The sequence below is a fragment of the Esox lucius genome, chromosome 7, assembly GCF_011004845.1.
Source record: "Esox lucius isolate fEsoLuc1 chromosome 7, fEsoLuc1.pri, whole genome shotgun sequence".
Classification (NCBI taxonomy): Eukaryota; Metazoa; Chordata; class Actinopteri; order Esociformes; family Esocidae; genus Esox; species Esox lucius.
Genome location: NC_047575.1, coordinates 14,376,906 through 14,395,239, shown reverse-complemented (window position 1 = coordinate 14,395,239; position 18,334 = coordinate 14,376,906). Strand labels below are relative to the sequence as shown.

Here is an 18,334-nt window from a genome sequence, read left to right as displayed (position 1 = left end):
TACATAATATAATTAGAAGATTCAGAGAATCCAAAGAAATCTCTGTATGCATGGGACAAGGCCGAAAACCAATATTGGATGGCTGTGATCTTCGGGCCCTCTGGCGGCACTGCATTATAAACAGACATGATTCTATAGTGGAAATCACTGCATGGGCTCAGGAACACTTCCGAAAAGCGTTGTCTGTGAACACAGTACATCGCTGCATCCACAAATGCTAGTTAAAACTCTACAGTGTAAAGAAACAAGATATAAACATGATTCAGTAAGGCCGCCGTCTTCTTTGCACCAGAGCGCATTTAAGATGGACTGAGGCGAACTGGAAAACTGTCCTGTGGTTTGACTAATTAAAATGTAAGATTCTTTATGGGAATCATGGACGCTGCGTCCTCCGTATTAAAGAGGGACCATCCAGCTTGTTATCAGCATACAGTTCAAAAGCATCCGTGATGGTATGGAGGTGCATTAGTGCACGTGGCATGGGTGACTTGCACATCTGTGAAGGCTCTATTAATGCTGATCAATATGTACAGGTTTTGGAGCAACATATGCTGCCTTCCAGACAACGTCTTTTTCAGGGAAGGCCTTGCTTATTTCAGCAAGACAGAGCCAAACCAAATTCTGCACGTATCACAGCAGCATGTCTCTGTAGTAGAAGTGTCTGTGTACTAAACTAGCCTGCCTGCAGTCCAGACCTGTCACCCTCTGAAAACATTTGGCACATTATGAAACAAAAAATACAACAAAGGAGACCATGAACTGTTGAGCAGCTGAAATCCTATATCAAGCAAGAATAGGAAAACATTTCACTTTCAGAACTACAGCAATTGGTCTCCTCAGTTCCCAAATGCTTACAGAGTATTGTTAAAAGAAGAGGTGATGCCACACAGTGGTAAACATGCCCCTGTCCCAACTTTTTTAAAACGTGTTGCTGGCATCAAATTCAAAATGGGCATGTATTTTTCCAAAAACAATAAAATGTCTGTTTCAACATTTGATATGTTGTCTTTGTACTATTTTCATTTTAATATAGGGATAAATGATTTGCACATCATTGCATTCTGTTTTTATTTGCATTTTACACAGTGTCCTGACTTTTTTGGATAAAAACACTTTTGTAGATGGATCCTCACCCAGAATGTAGTTAATGAGCCAGAAGGAACATTATCCAAGCTTGGTTCTGTTCAGCCATGGCTAGACAAAATAACATGGACGTAATGGGGGAATGTGATGTAAGCCTTTTTTTTTGCCCCCCCCAAAAAATAATAAAACATGTATACCCCTATCCCAACTATAAATGTTTTTTTTTTACATTTTAGATGTTTTAAATTACATTATCAGATGTCTTATCCGGACAAACGTAACAACTTGCCATTATCTCAGGACAACTAGGTGGAAGAACCCACACCTCCCAGTAGCAGTTTAACTTAGTCAGAAAAATAACTGTAACAGAAAGTCAGTGACAGAAAGAAGAAATAGTTGTTAAAACTGCAAGCATTAGTTCACAGAGGGCAACAACAGTGTGGGCAGTGGAGGGTTTACCTTTTAGCAGTGGCTAAAGTTAGCTGAACATTTCAATTGGTGTTGAAATTGAAAGAACGCCGAACCCTGTGCATTTTGTAATATTAATATTGTAATATTAATTCTCCTATTAGATTGGATTAGATTAGATTCCAAATTTATTGTGATTGAACAGTACAAGTACAGTACAACGAAATGCAGTTAGCATCTTACCAGAAGTGCAAATAGAAGAGGGCAGAACATTTACAAGTGTTAAGTATATGTATATTACAAGTGGAATGTACAGATGTGCAGTGAAGACAAATGCAGTACAAATAGCAGTATTAAATGTGCAATTAAGGCAAATAGAGGAGGGCAGAAAGTGTACAAGTATTATTAAGTATAGTGTATGTTACAAGTGGGATAATAGTTGTGTGGGTACAGATGGTAATTCTAAATGGCATTCTAAATGTGTAATCGAGGCAAAATGAAGGTGTAAAATATCATGTGCAACCAGGATGCAGATATAGCAACAGTGAGGTCCCCGAGGTAGACATGCGCATGTAACAACTGTAAAAATGCGAGCACGATGGCAGTACTAAATGTGTAAAGAGGCAAACTGAGTGTGCAAGGTGCATGTGCAACTGAAATGCAGGGATAGCAGCAGCAAGGTTCCTGAGGTAAACACATACCTGTAACAACTGAAAACTTCCATTATCAGACTTTGCAAGTCAGTGTCAGAGTAGTACAAAGGGAGTAGTGCAACAAGGTCCCTGGGAGGTGGGGGGGTATGGTTAGTGATGGGTCACAGAGTTCAGCAGGGTTACAGTAGATGTAAAGGAACGCTGTTCCTGAGCTTGCTGGTGCGGGAACAAAGAGACCTGCCTGATGGTAGGAGGTCAAACAGTTTGTGGCATGGATGTGAAGGATCTCTGATGATGCCACGTGCCCTACACAGACAACGTTTGTGCTGGAGGTCTACGATGGCTGGGAACTGGGCACCAGTGATGTGCTAGGTGGTTTTCACCACCCGTTGATGGGCCTTCCGGTCGGCTACGGAGAAACCGCTAAACCACACTGTGGCACAGTTTAACAGAATGCTCTCGATTGTGCAGCGGTAAAAGCTCACAAGGAACTTGGAGGACAGGCGGGCCTTTTTCAGCCTCCTCAGAAAGTACAGGCGCTTTTGACCAGGGCTGAGGTGTTGAGGGTCCAGGAGTGGTCCTCGGAGATGTGGACACCCAGGAATTTGAAGCTGGACACACGCTCCACCTGAGTGCCATCGATGAGAACTGGGGCATGACTGCAGCCTTTAGACTTCCTGTAATCCATAATGAGCTCCTTGGTTTTCTTTGCATTGAGGGCTAGGTTGTTGTCAGCTCACCACGCTGCCAGGCGCTTGACCTCCTCCCTGTAGGCTGACTCATCATTGTCACTGATCAGGCCTACCACCATGGTGTCGTCTGCAAACTTGACGATGATGTTGGAACTGCATACAGGAACACAGTTGTGGGTGAAGAGGGAATTCAGGAGAGGGCTCAGCACACAACCTTGTGGAACACCAGTGTTCAGGATCAGGGTGGATGAGGTGAGGTTATCTAACCTGACAGACTGGGATCTGTTGGTTAGGAAGTCCAAAGTCCAGTTGTAGAGAGAGCGGCTGATTCCCAGGTCATGGAGTTTATTGACCAGCCTAGAGGGGATGACCGTGTTGAATGCTGAGCTGAAGTTTATGAATAGCATTCTCACATAGGTGTTGGTTTTGACCAGGTGGGTCAGGGCAGTGTAGAGCTGTGTAGATGGCATCCTCTGTAGACCTGTTCAACCTGCAGACCTGTTTGACAATTGGGTGTTATATGACCGGATGGAAAATGACTAACATGTAATAACATTACCATTGAGTAGGTTAGGTTAGTGGTTGGGGCAGGTTTTCCCAAGCTTTTTTGTCTGTCTGATTATCTGGCAGTCGTGTATGATCTTCTGTGTAGAAAAGACAAGTGACCCCACATATGGTCACAACCCCTAGTTTGGGAAATGCTGGCCTAGCGGTTAGCTACAATATTCAGAACTGTGAGGCATCACTTATAAAACTGTGGCCATTTAAGCAGGTCCTCTCTTCGGCATCTCAGTCCATAGTGATACAGTGTTGCCAAAAGGACCAGGAGGCCATTCATTTTCATTCTCTTGTTTCAACTTGTTTTTGGTCCGCTATTGATGCTCCTTTTCATAGAATGAAATCATTTGGATCATTCAGTCAGGAGATTGTAATCAGTCATACAAGGGCTCTTAACCTGGGCCAATAGACACCCATGAGATTACCCAAGAATAACTGCACTTATGCTCATGTTAGCCTACATTACTGTTCAAGCAAAGTGTTGCCTTTATTTACTGTACATAAAGGTACTGTATTCTAGTACTGACAGAGCAAGGGGAGGTTTTCATCCCAATAACATCTGCTCATTAGCTACAGTGTATAGTGAGTCTTTATGCGTTGTTTGAAGTTTCCTACTGGTGAAAGGACCACTGTCTGTTAGCTATGCTGCTGCTTCTCAGCTGTTAATGAGGCCACATTTCACTGTCCACATTTATTAAATTCATACATTTACGTGTTATCTTGATGACCACTCAGACTAAAGAACGTAGAAAGACCAAATAAATGCTTTTTCTTGGCAAGGGACAACAATAAATGTAGACCACAGTGTTAAACAAAAATACAAATGTGTCCCTCTAATATAACAAATAGATGAACCACTTGTTTACCCAAGATAATCTTTACTGTCAGACCAGAACTGAGCTGTGTTTGTTTCTTCGTTGTGTGCTCGGAAAACAATATTATCATAAGCGTGTTTTGCAAATACAGTACTTGTGAGACTTCTAGGTATAGCATTTACATTCTGTGTGTGGGGTTTTTATCTCCCTTGTAGGCTGCCCCATGTGCTTGTGTGTGTCAAAGGCATTCAGTTCGGAGAATGTGTGCTCTCCTCCTGGGATCTTTTATGGACTGACTCTCACTGGAGCTGAGTGATGGCTAGAATCACATCTCAGGCATTATATCATCCCACTTGGGGTTAACTTATTTAATTTATAATATTAATATGTTCAAAACCACACACGCACGCACACACACTCACACACACATACTCACACACACACACACACACGCATGCAGACTTGACTTGTCTTTCTATCTTTGTGACAACAAACACACATTCAACCTAACTTGACCCCTAAATCTAAATCTTACCTTAATCTTCATTCCAAGAAAAAAAAGTGTGATCAGGCCGGAATGAGGTCAGGCCGGAGTGAGGTCAGGTCGGAGTGTGGTCAGGCCGGAGTGTGGTCAGGCCGGAGTGAGGTCAGGTCGGAGTGTGGTCAGGCCGGAGTGTGGTCAGGCCAGAGTGAGGTCAGGTCGGAGTGTGGTCAGGCCGGAGTGTGGTCAGGCCGGAGTGAGGTCAGGTCGGAGTGTGGTCAGGCCTGGGCGTCCTACTCCAAGTCTATAAGGGGATACAAACACAAAATATATTGTCACACTGCACACTTCTGGTAACTCTCTCTCTCGCCGTTTCACATGCACATTTTTCCTTTCCCCTATAATACCTGTAACCAGAGGCAGGTGTGGAGGGTTGTGGTTGGCCCTGCCAGCTGCCTCTGGAAACTTCCAACCACCTGTCATGCTCACCTCACGCGTCCTCTCCAGGGCCCTGATCCCTGATCCTGTGGGGCTGGTGCTCCCTCGCTCGGGTCAGGAGCACCGGGACGTGCACAGGACACAGCGCCACACCGGGATCAGGTTAACATGCTCAGCTCAGTAATCAACCACAAGTGACCAAGAGGATCAGTTTAACATGCTCAGCTCAGTAATCAACCACAGGTGACCTATAGCATCAGGTTGAGAGAGACTCTATATGCTGCATATGATATTTTGTGGAGGGCACACTCTATACATTAGCTTGTCATTATTGGTTGGTCCCAAAGTATCACTGAAATAGTGCCTGGGCTTCTTAGCCTCATTGGTTCCCTGTCTTTTACTCTGAACTAATCATTTCGGTAAGAAGTGCTTGACTCAGCAGATCTTCCTGTTTCCATGGGCATGAAGAAGCTCTCTGACAAGGGTCTGCTGATCTCTGATGACATTTTATGTGACAGAAATTGACTGCTGAAGATTGATTTCATATTGTAAAGGCACAGTCCAATGCCATGCTATTCCAATGCCATTCTATAGTCTAATGTCATTCTATGTATTTTTTTTATTTAGAATTAATTATATATAAACCATATTGCACTATCATAACCCAAACCACGCAGTCAATCCTGCTGCAACTACAAGACTCTGGACTGTGGCTTTAACCAGTGGAATAAAGAATATTTTGCCGTCGAGTAGTTATTCCAACATTGATTTATGTGTATTCATTAAAAGCATATTGAAACATAATAGTGTTACTTCAATATGATTTGGAATTAGGGCCACTTAAACACATTTGGAAAGGGGATTTCTTTTTTATGTTGTATGTTCTTTATTCAGTAAAACTCATTAGCCTGTGGTTTTGAACATAAGCCATTATTCACACACACTGAACAACACTCCTCCAGTGACAACTGCAGTAGATATTGATCCCTCTAGACTAGGATTCTGAAGTACTGTTACACAGGCTTCACAATATAGACTCTTTTATAGACCTGCTGTTGCATAGTTCATTTACAGACTACTACATAGTGTCATAGCAGAGTATAATTGTTTTTATTATATTTATTAGTAGAAGTAGTTTGTGCATTAGTAGTAGTCGTAGTAGTGGTAGCATTAACAGTAGTAGGATGCATAGTATTAGTACTAATAAAAGTACTCATTAGGGATGCACCAATATATCAGCAAGCAATCGGTATCGGCCGTAATAGACACAAATGTAAGAATCGGTATCGGCCGTAATAGACACAAATGTAAGAATCGGTATCGGCCGTAATAGACACAAATGTAAGAATCGGTATCGGCCGTAATAGACACAAATGTAAGAATCGGTATCGGCCGTAATAGACATAAATGTAAGAATCGGTATCGGCCGTAATAGACACAAATGTAAGAATCGGTATCGGCCGTAATAGACACAAATGTAAGAATCGGTATCGGCCGTAATAGACACAAATGTCCCCTTGTAATATTTACACAGCTGCAATACACTGCAAAGGATATGACATCACAATTCACCGGGACAGATCTTGGACGTGTTCCAAATTCATTTCCGTTTTAATCCGATCAATACTCGCCCCAGCCAAACAAAGAGATGGTAGCTGCTCAGCAGTGATTTGAAGCGCCATGGTATATAATATAAATGTAAATTGGGATGATGACATGTGGGGGAAGTGGGATCTGATATGAATATAGGGTTCAGCGATGTCAACTTTTGTGCTATCTTGATTGCATACCTATAAAACATTGTGATATATGATTATACAGGTCCCTCCATGCCCCCCCCCCAAAAAAAAAAAGAACATGCCAAAGGTTAGTATTGATAGGCTTGGGAAGAGGCTAAGTGCAAATAAATATTAGGGAACATTCCTTTCTTGTTGAGGGCGTCAGGGTGTCGGTGGTCTTTTCTTTACATGTGATTTAGGTTCATCTATACATCATGGAATTGATAGAAGCAGTTTCATCATCAGAACTGCACAGTAATTGTAGCAGTCATTTATTTGCCTCATAAAATCATTGTAAATAAATAATATTGTATTTTAACTTTCATAAAGCGGTGAAATTTGCATGATAGTCCTATTTGAAATCAACAACATTTGGACAACTTTAAGAACCTAGTAACATTCGGTAAACAGAGCTTCTGTTCATAACTATAAGTTAATGTTTAGTTTTATGTTAGACATAGTTTTCCAGTTTTTGTCGTTGTAGCATCACAAATCTGTTTCATTCCATTGCCTCTTTGTTTGGCTTAGTCACTTGTATGGGCCTTGCTAATGGTAGTGAATGGACAACCATAAAACCCACAGCAATGTGCTTCATAAAGTTTTCACAAGAAAGTCAACGGTATTTGTGTAATATGCGTGCATTTCAATATGAAAACTCTTGTTATTTTCACTATATGAAGTATGAAGGTGTATCATGCAAATTGGGTTTGCTTCCTGTTTTGTCATTTTTTTGGATACTTCAAAATGCAATCCTTGACATTTTTTCGAGTATCAAAAATAGTCAACCTCTCATTTTGGGCTGGATGTGTTATATGTTGTTTAGATGGACATAATCTAAAAGTAGAATTACTATGGGCCATAACATTTCAAGTTTGCTGGTAGTTTTGATTACAGTTGCCACATATTGGCACATACTTTACATGACAGTAAATACTTTTCAGGGAGCCGTTTTGGCTTGACTGCGACACTTTGACTGTGACAACCAGTGGCAAACAAATCCTGGAATACATCTTTAAAGCTATGCAGTTTGAGTAATACACCTTTATGCCTGTAACAGTGGAAATAACCAAGTTTTTCAAAATGGACATGTTTGTACTGCCCACAAAGACTTGACATGACTGTAGAGTTTCTTGTGGGAACATTTTGTTGTACATTGGCATCCATCCAAGCACAAATATGGCTCCTGCAAGCGACTAAGCCAGCCGAAGATGATCAGGAATAGAGCATGGAATTAAAAAAGTCTGCATGCAACAGTAAATGAGAAGGTCAGGCACTAAAATGAAATCCTGCTTTAACTGGTCTTAACGTCCTTATGGTAGGTCTAGTAGGAAAATAAGTTATTAGCCATTTGGTTTTTAACCCCACAACGAGGGATTTACCCAATCTTTCCCAATTAGCTAAGTAAGCTTCACTGCATGAAGTGGGGTGGAGTTTTCAGCTAGCCCCCTGGTTAATGTATGTTGTTAGGCTATTCAATCTACTTTTTGACATAGGGAACTGTTACAGTCATTCTTTGACTGGGAGAATGACACGCCTTCAACAATGAAAGCGTAGCCTTACCCAAAGTTTTCCATAGCCTATCAAATGGAAAGAGAAGTAAAAGGGTTTTAATAGCATACAGCTTGACAGTCTGTTATAAAAAAAAAAAGGTCCATGCATGGGACTTAGACAGACATAGAAAGAAGCAATACTTTCTGACATTTCTACCCTACATTCTGTATATTTATTTATCATTATTTCACCAGGTAAGTTCACTGAGAACATGTTCTAAAGGTCACAACCTGGGAAATAGTTAAAGGGGGAGGAGAGGGGATGATGGAGCCATTTGGACGATGAGAATGATAAGGTAGCAGTGTGGGTTTAAAGGCCAGACATTTTAGTATAGGGTGTTTATTAAAATAGACCGTAGGTAATAGAAATAGCCTAATTACTCAGAATGACACTTGTGTGCTATCCTGCTGTAAGACGTGTAATTTACAGAACGGCGCCAGTCAAGTTCAAGCCTTAGTCTGTTTGTTTTCTCTCTTTTACCATACGATGCTTTTATTTAGGCTGTTGGCCTAAATAGAACTCTATTAATAGAACTCTATTACTTGCCTCCTAGATCGATGGTAGATTATGAAAGAGTCGGGTGCATGTAGTCTGGGCCACATTAAAATCCAACGAGGAACGGGACAAAAGGGGGCATTATGCTATTAAAACAACAAGCCAGACAGCACAGTTGTTTTTACTGCAAAAGGTGTTGGAGAGAAATGAATACACGTTTTGCGAAGCTGTTAGCACTCTTCTCGCTTTCTACAATCTACACTGTACCCTTGCATTATGTTAATACACTTCCTAACTGCCATTTAAACAGGCCTCCAGGCCACGTGGGATTCGGTGGGTCATTTGGCATGTGGCCCAGCTGTGTGTTGTCCTGTTGTGCGCTGGCTGACAATATGGTCTGTCACATCACCGTCGACAACGCCTTTAAAATACCGTTGATTCATGATTACATTGTGATATCACCCAACCCTACATTAGTTTTAAAAAATATTCATAATAGTAGTTGACACTGCGGAGGAACTATTGTTTGAATTGCCTTTGATGCGAGAACAAACCTCAAACATTTGAATCTATTTTTGCTATCACGGCAGCCCTTGATCTGTTGAAAATTGGATCAGGATTGTTCTTTGGGGAAAATGAGACATCCTTGAGTTTGGACTGTAACAGCTACACCTCTGCTATATCCTGCCTAGTACACAGCAACCCCACACAGTGTTTGGGTTGGCTTGGAAAGCAGCATGCTCCAGAATGACTGCTTGAATCTGGCTCTGTCTGGCCAACAGACATTTTTCATCCTGTTGGTTAATTGTGCTTAATCATTTTGTTAAGTGAGGCAGAGAGCACCTTGAACTCTGAATAGTGACTGAATACCCAGTGCAGTGTGAGTTATGTTGTGCATCCTGTCTATGTACTGGAGAGGACTGTAGGTTACTGTAAATACTCTAAGTAATGGGGAGGAGTGTAGGTTACTGTAACTTCTCCAAGTATTAGAGAGGACTGGAGGTTACTGTAAATATTTTAGCTATAACAGATATGATTGGAGGTTACTTTAAGTACTCCAACTAACACAGATATGATTGGAGGTTACTTTAAGTACTCCAACTAACACAGATATGATTGGAGGTTACTTTAAGTACTCTGTGATTGGCGGAAATCATAATTGATGCTATAATGTCAAGTTTCTGTGGTTGTTTTCCTTGGGAGGAAAACTGACTGCCTGTGATGTAGTTATTCCTAAGGGAGCAGGAGTTCCAATCTGTGAGTGAGAGTGGTTTTTGCATGTGGCTTTTGTTCTTGTCAGTCTGTCACTTATTGTTAGGGGTCACTGCTGGCACAGGTCTGTTTCTGTACCGTCTATTCACTTTGGTCGGCTTATTTGCCTGTATCAGAAAAATTATTGAGTGTTCTTGAAAATCAACACATGTTCCATTTTTCATTCAGTATTGATATATTTTAACTTGCTTCCTGTTCATGGATTATTTCAGTTCAATGTCATACATACCAGAGGCTGTTTCAGCAGTTAGTCTTTTTTAGGCAGAAATACATTGAAACCCGCAATTGTAATGTTTACACAGTGTTCTTATTTACAATATGAATCCTGGGCTTACACACTTCTAATTCAGAATAATCAAAGCCTACCTATAAGGACTGGTTGCCCTGATAGATGTACATTTTATGCAGTAACCTCAAAGGAAATCAAGTTACTGCGTAAATAATGCAATGCAGGTTTGACTGAATTGATTTAGCTTAAGGCCAACAAAAGGGGCATGTTTTCATGAGGTTGGATCCAGAATTTCTCATTTGTGTCACAGGCTGAGCCGGTGCTGTGTTATATTGACTGTCCGAACAAACTCCTTTCTGCTGCCTTTATCTGAGCCTCAGAATGACCCAACTCTCCCTGACCACAGAGGAAACAACACAGGACATTTCATACCTTTTTACCACTTTCAGGAGTAATACCTCGGCAGGAGAAAACACTGAGGCGCCACCCCTTCTGTTCCCTCCTTTCCTTCCTCCTCCTCCTCTCCTATGCGGGCTGTGGTAGAGGAGGTCACAGGCTCTGAATGCAAATCAGGTCCATGTCCTTCTCCACCAGGCTGCACTATGTTGTCTGCTGGTTCCTCACTGAAATGAATTTCAAATGGCTTTTAAGAATAATGAAAACAAAGCTGACCTAATGTTAGAGCGGGAACACACACACACGCGCGCGCACACACACACACACACACACACACACAGGGGATCTATTTAGTCCAGCTGTGCCTTGGTCCCTCACATAGATCTCCTATGCTCTGAGCCGCCAGCCTACTCGTCGAGAGCACTGTGTCATTGCGGTCCTGTTTCCTCCAGACGCTCCTCTGCCAAGGGCCTCAGATCCCTCATTTTTATTGCTAGTGGAGCAGCCGTTTACCGTCCAGTTTCTTTATTAAAAAACATATTTCTGTAGGCGGTGCCATGGAGCTGTGGAAGGAGGGACAGTGGAGGAGGGAGGTACGGAGCTTTGGAAGGAGGGATAGGGGAGAAGGGAGGTACGGAGCTGTGGAAGGAGGGACAGAGGAGAAGGGAGGTACGGAGCTGTGGAAGGAGGGACAGGAGAGGAGGGAGGTATGGAGCTGTGGAAGGAGGGACAGGGGAGGAGGGAGGTACGGAGCTTTAGAAGGAGGGACAGGGGAGAAGGGAGGTACGGAGCTGTGGAAGGAGGGATAGGGGAGAAGGGAGGTACGGAGCTGTGGATGGAGGGACAGAGGAGAAGGGAGGTACGGAGCTGTGGAAGGAGGGACAGGAGAGGAGGGAGGTATGGAGCTGTGGAAGGAGGGACAGGGGAGGAGGGAGGTACGGAGCTTTAGAAGGAGGGACAGGAGGAGGGACGTACGGAGCTGTGGAAGAAGGGACAGGGGAGAAGGGAGGTACAGAGCTTTGGAAGGAGGGATAGGGGAGAAGGGAGGTACGGAGCTGTGGAAGGAGGGACAGGGGAGGAGGGAGGTACGGAGCTGTGGAAGGAAGGGCAGGGGAGGAGGGAGGTACAGAGCTTTAGAAGGAGGAACGGGAGGAGGGAGGTACGGAGCTGTGGAAGGAGGGACAGGGGAGAAGGGAGGTACGGAGCTGTGGAAGGAGGGACAGGAGAGGAGGGAGGTACGGAGCTGTGGAAGGAAGGGCAGGGGAGGAGGGAGGTATGGAGCTTTAGAAGGAGGTATGGGAGGAGGGAGGTACGGAGCTGTGGAAGGAGGGACAGGGGAGGAGGGAGGTACGGAGCTGTGGAAGGAAGGGCAGGGGAGGAGGGAGGTACGGAGCTTTAGAAGGAGGGACGGGAGGAGGGAGGTACGGAGCTGTCGAAAAGGGGGGGGGTGTATGGAGCTGTGCTAGCAGGGGCAGAGGGGAGGAGGGAGGTACGTAGCTTTGGAAGGAGGTGCAGAGGAGAGGAGGTATGACGCTCGGTCTGACACCTCATCAAATGCACGGTGCAGCTCGAACATGACACACTGCAGCTTCACCCCCTTTACCCACAGGGGGAATGGAGAGGGACAGTAGACAGCTTGTGTCCAGGCTGCTCTCCGCTCACTCAACCATGGAGAAGCACTGTTGACTGGGTGGGGGGGTGGGCTCCGTGTAGTAGGACAAGAACTGAGCAAAATTATTGTCTGTGAACCATGGGATTTCATCCATTACATCATGATTCAGTCAGTCTGCCACTCAGCCCTTAATTGGAGCTCATTTCGAAGATGGTTACCCTGTACCACAATTGACCCAACTGCGTAGACAGTGCCTTCGGAAAGTGTTCAGACCTTTTTTGTTGACAGTATATCTAAAATAAAAAATTTAAATATCTAATGTACATAGGTATTCAGACCCTTTATTTAGTACTTTGTACTTTGTACTGTGATTGTACACCTTTGGGAACAATCACAGCTTTGAGTCTTCCTGGGTCTTCCTCCACCAGCTTTGCGCTCCTGGATTTTGGCAGTTTATCCACTTCCTTGTAGATCATCTCAACCTCTGTCAGATTGGATGGGGAACATTGGTGAACAGTGATCTTGAAGTCTCCCCACAGAATTTAAGTGTGTGCAAGCCTGAGTTTTTTTTGTTGCGCCACTCAAGCACATTCCCAGACTTGCCACTCCTGCATTGTCTTAGATGTGTGCTTCGGGTCGTTGTCGTACTGAAAGATGAATCTTCACCCCAGTTTGAGGTCCTGTGTTCTCTGGATTAACTTTTCTTCAAGGACCTCTCTGTATTTTGCTCTTTTCATCATTCCCACAGACCTGACCAGTCTCCCAGTACCTGCTGCTGAGAAGCATCCCCATAGCATGATGCCCCTACAGCCATACTTCATCATCAAGATGGTATTAGCCAGGTGATGAGCTGTACCTTTTTTCATCGAACATTGTGCTTGGCATTCAAGCCTAATATTTTGATTCTTAATATTTTTCCACGTGCTTTCAGAGTCCTTCAGGTGGCATGTCATATGTCTTTTACTCTGGAGTGGCTTCCATCTTACCACTCTACCATAAGGGTCTGATTGATGAAACACTGCAGAGCTGGTTGTCATACTAGCAGGTTCTCTGGAGAGAAACTCTGAAGCCCTGTTAGAGGGGCCATTGGGTTCTTGGCCACCTCCCTGACCCAGGCCCTTTTTGCTCGATTACTACGTTTGGCTAAATGTCCAACTCTCGGGAGACTCCTGGCGGTTCCAAACTTAGTCCATTTCACTATTATTGAGCCCACTGTGCTCCTGGGAACTTTCAATGCTTTAACAAATTTTGTATCACCTTCTCCTACACAATTCTATCTCAAGGTCTGTAGAGACTTGGACTCCATGGCTCGGTTGTGATTCTCTTACATGCATTTTGAAGTGTGGAACGTGGAGTGTGTCTTTCTAAATTATGTCCGATCAATCAGATGCATCTAAGTTAAATTTGGAACGCCATGGCAGTGGGTCTGAATGCTAATATATATATTTTTTTGTTCTATGTATTGGCGAAGATATCTGAAAAGGTTTCATTGGTTTGTTATTATTGGGTGTTAAAAATCTTAGTCTGTAACACAACAAAATGTGGAGAAGGTAAAGGACTGAATGCTTTCCAAAGGCAATGTATATTAAAATCAATCTCATCAAGATTAGTATGCAGAAGTGGTTGCATCACACCACTGATACTGACTGGGTATGTTTCTTGACAATTTCACATAAAAAAGGTGTTAAAATCAGGGGGGAAATGGCAAGAAAATGCTCTGAAGAAAATTTATGGTTTGCAAATGACTATTTACCCATTGTTAAATTAGACACTAAAGGAACTGCTTTCAAATCTATGATATTTTTCCCTCTTAATAATAGGAAGAGTGCCAGAAAAAAATATATATTAGGAAAAGTGCCAGACAAAATCTAAAATGTTCCAGTGAGTTGTGCAGAGTGAGACTGGTGGCTGAGAGATGGAGACGAGCCCTGCAGGGACATTCCGTTCTGCTGGCGGATGTCGGACTACTGTGGTGGCTGTCCAGGGGAGTGTCTCAAGGATGGACCTCTAGTGCTCTTGGAAAACATTGTGAATGTGTTGAGGCCATTTTAAGGCATCTTGTTCACATTCCAGCAGGTGCATAAGTACTATAGCTATGGGATGCTAAGTGGCTGTTGTAGTCCACATTGAGCTGACAGCTCTGCATAGCTGGCTCTGTCAGCTAGCTGTGAGAGCAGGCCCAGCTTCTGCCCCAGCTCCATGCAGCAGCACGACTCAATGCTGACACCCGTCACTGAACACACACAATCCTGTTTGTTTCTTTCCCCACAGAGCTGTTTCTCTGTTTGTGTTTCTATCTCTGTCAGGAAGCATCCTGTCATACCTGCTTGTCACATCCCAAAATGCACTGCAGGAAACCTCCCACGGCGCACCCCTGTACAATACAATTTCTGGCCCAACACAAAAAAATCGTTCCTCTGCCACACAACAGATCCCAGCAGAACACATCCAGCAGAAAGCAATCATCTCAGAACGTCTCCTCGCCCATCCCACAAACAGACTTCCAGGAACCAGGAAGCATTAAGCCCATGTAAAGTCTTTAAGTGAAGTCTGCCACTCCATTTCAAAGGGAGACAGGGTCCATTTCAGCGGATCCACTCTCTGTGTGCAGCTTAAGCTCTTTAATAGGTATTAGAGCAGGTATGAAATCCTAGTGTTCTCCATTAAGCGGTTAGGTGTGGTTTCAGAGTGCTGCTGGGAAAGTGCTGACTTGGGGGCTAATCCGCCTTTCCCTCCATTACCAGACTGTCTACCTGTCGTCTCTCCCCTCAGCTCATGCCCTCACACCCACCCCTTTACTGGAACTACCCGTAGACCAGAGAGGACTGGAGCGGGAGGAAATAAGGTCAACATTGATTGCTCTCCCCCATATAAAAAACAACAATTGCATGTGTGGATTGAGGAAGCACTCTGGTAATGACAAGTTGGAGCACACAGAGAGAAAGAGAGAGAGAGAGAGAGCATAGACAGAAAGAGAGAGCACAGACAGAGAGAACAGAGAGATAAAGAGAGAGAGCACAGACAGAGAGAACAGAGAGATAAAGAGAGAGAGCACAGACAGAGAGAATAGAGAGAGAGAACACAGAGAGAGAACGCAGACAGAGAGAATAGAGAGAGAGAACACAGACAGAGAGAACTCAGACAGATTGAGCACAGACAGAAAGGGAGTAAAGGCAGAGAGAGCACAGACATAGAGAGAACAGAGAGAGAACACAGACACAGAGAGAGTAAAGACTGAGGGAGCACAGACATAGAGAGAACAGAGAGAGAACACAGACACAGAGAGAGTAAAGACTGAGGGAGCACAGAGAGAGATAAAGTGGGAACAGAGAGAGAGAGAGAAAGAGAACAGAGAGAGAGAGAGAGAGAGAGAACAGTGCCTATATTGGGGGTGTGTCCTTCCAGCAGCCATCCATCCACCAGTGCAGAGTGTTGGCCGTGCTCTTCGCCAATAGATCTGTCTCAGCATTTGCAGCACAGTGGGACAGAGGCTGTTGTTAGCACCTTACGAGGGAGCCATCAGAAGACAGGTGGAGAGATGTAGTTATCACACTGAGAGAGCGATGGAGCTGCTGGCTCACCTACAGAGACACTGTGTCTGTCAGATGAGAGAGTGTATGGCCAACAACACGGGGACGGAGGAGAATGTCATTAGCACCATCCTATAACAGCCAGGGAGGCCATGTTGCTGATGGCATAGAGCGTGCGTGCACGCGTGTGTCTGTGTATGTGTGTGTTTGTGGAGCGTCCTAAATGCTAACAGTGATTGAGAGGGCCTGTAAATGCTGTGTAGTGATTGCGGCGGCCGTGGAGAACCCCACTGACAGACGGAGACAATAAACAAATGAACGGGATCCCTATCGCCCAGGCTTACAGGCAGTGGCACGCCAGGGGGGTGCGAGGGTCACCCTGATAAAGCCTGTTACTGGCTGTCCCCTATGGAGCGATTAACGGCCATTAAAGCCTGATGCGGGCCACCTCTGTGACCTCGGCGTAGGAGAGCCCATCCTGGGTCTCCCCGTGGCCGGGTCCCTGGCCCCTCCCTGGCCCTGGCACCTCCCTGGCTGGCTCTGTCACTGGAGGAGGTGGAGACACTTATCACGGGCCTGGACGGATGTCTTTAGTGTGGGTGTGTCTGTCTGTTCATCCTCCAGTGGTTGTGTATGGGGGCAGGGCAGACCAGTCCCCATGGATGTTCCGCGGAAGGGCCTGTAAACCTCGCCGCCTGAGGGTTGTACCGGGCTAATGGGCCGAGTGGTCATATGTTCCATGATAGGCTGGGAATATGTGGTGGTGAAACACTGTTCAGGAGTAGTGATCTGTATGTGGGTCGACTAGTCGTTTAAGGACATTTTACTGTTGCTTGGTGGTTTAACTGCAGTCAAATCCAGGTTGGCTTCTCAGTTAATATAGTGCTTTTATGGGTGATTTAGGCAGCACATTCCTTTCTTGTCCTTCTTGATTTTCCCTTCAATCGCCTTCTGTTAACATATTGACCCAAAGTGATCTCTTATTATTTGACGTTAATAACATTTCAGATTCATATACAATTATTTTTCAAATGGAATTTGGATATAGAAAAAAAATAAAAAATTTTTACCTTTAATTTAATGTAGCTTTAATAAACTGTCTTATCAAAGAAGCTTTTACCAGTCAGATTATGGATCCTGTGCAGTGAAACAGGCTTGTTTGGGGTCAACTCCACAAGATGTCATGGTCTCTAACTTCTAGATGTAATTTGTTGTGGAATCTTATTTAATAATTAGAGAAAGAGTGGTCTCTTTTTTTCCTCTCTTGTTTACTTGTTCACTTTTTTTGCTTTTTCGGCAGAGTGCAGTCTATTTGAATTTTCTCTTTTCTCTTTTCCCCCTTTTTTCTGAACCTTAGGTCCGCTCACAAAAAAACATGATGAGTCTACAATGAACAAGCCAAGGGATGAAGGTATTTTTGTTGCATGTTTTACCGTTTTGTTGTATTTTTCTAACTTTTGGGCAAGACAGTTAAATTTTATAATGGACATTATGCATTTGTGTGTATGTATAATTATTAATCGTATTTATATCTCAGGAATTATAATGATTTTTCTTTAATGTATAACATACATGACCATACTGTATAGCTAATAACCACCTCCACTAGAGCTCAATGTTAAAAGAGAATACCAAATTATTTTCAGTTTGATGTTAGATGGTTCCTCACCCTATTGTAGTCTATGGGCGTTGATACACTGCAATCTATGGTTCAGTTTGTTTCATACAATCATTACAAATGTCAGTTAACTTTAGCCACCGCTAGCTGAAAATCAATAGAAGTAAGGTGGGCGCCTTGTGCATGTTAAATTTTTTTTTGTCTGAAACCATTCTTACTTAAAGGTGATGTGGCCATTAGAAAAATGAACATGCTCACACGCCCTCATTACTTTCATTGATTTTGTGATACTACACACTCTCTCTTATTCATTTTCAGTCTTTCTTTCACTCTCTTGCTCTCTTTCTCTTTCCTACATATGGTGCACTCTTTCCTTCACTTTCTTGCTTTTGTTATCTCTCAAGCAAACACTGACATGCACTCAGACATGCGTGCGTGCACACACACACACACACAGACACCCTCAATCATATACACACACACACACACAGCCACACACACAGACACACCCAATCATATACACACACACCTGAACTGTTTCAGCACTGCCACAACAAGCTGACCCCATTTAGTCCACTCATTGCTTGTTTGGCCGTTAGGCTCTCTGCCAACCAGGATGGTTCTGGTTGAGTCCATTGCAGCCTTTATAATGGACTTATTCACTGCAACAGTCCATCACTTTAGCGACTGGTTCTCAAAGTTGGGGCGAGTTTACTCATGGTATG

General features: G+C 43.7%; 1 protein-coding gene across 1 annotated transcript in view; it reads left to right on the top strand.

Moving 5' to 3' along the window:
- nlgn2b (neuroligin 2b) overlaps positions 1-18,334 on the top strand; it is an 83,885-nt gene that overhangs the window by 39,788 nt on the left and 25,763 nt on the right. Inside the window, exon 3 of the mRNA XM_010894647.5 lies at positions 17,349-17,402. Within this exon, the coding sequence (XP_010892949.1) occupies positions 17,349-17,402 (54 nt within the window). The remainder of the gene's footprint in view (positions 1-17,348; positions 17,403-18,334) is intronic.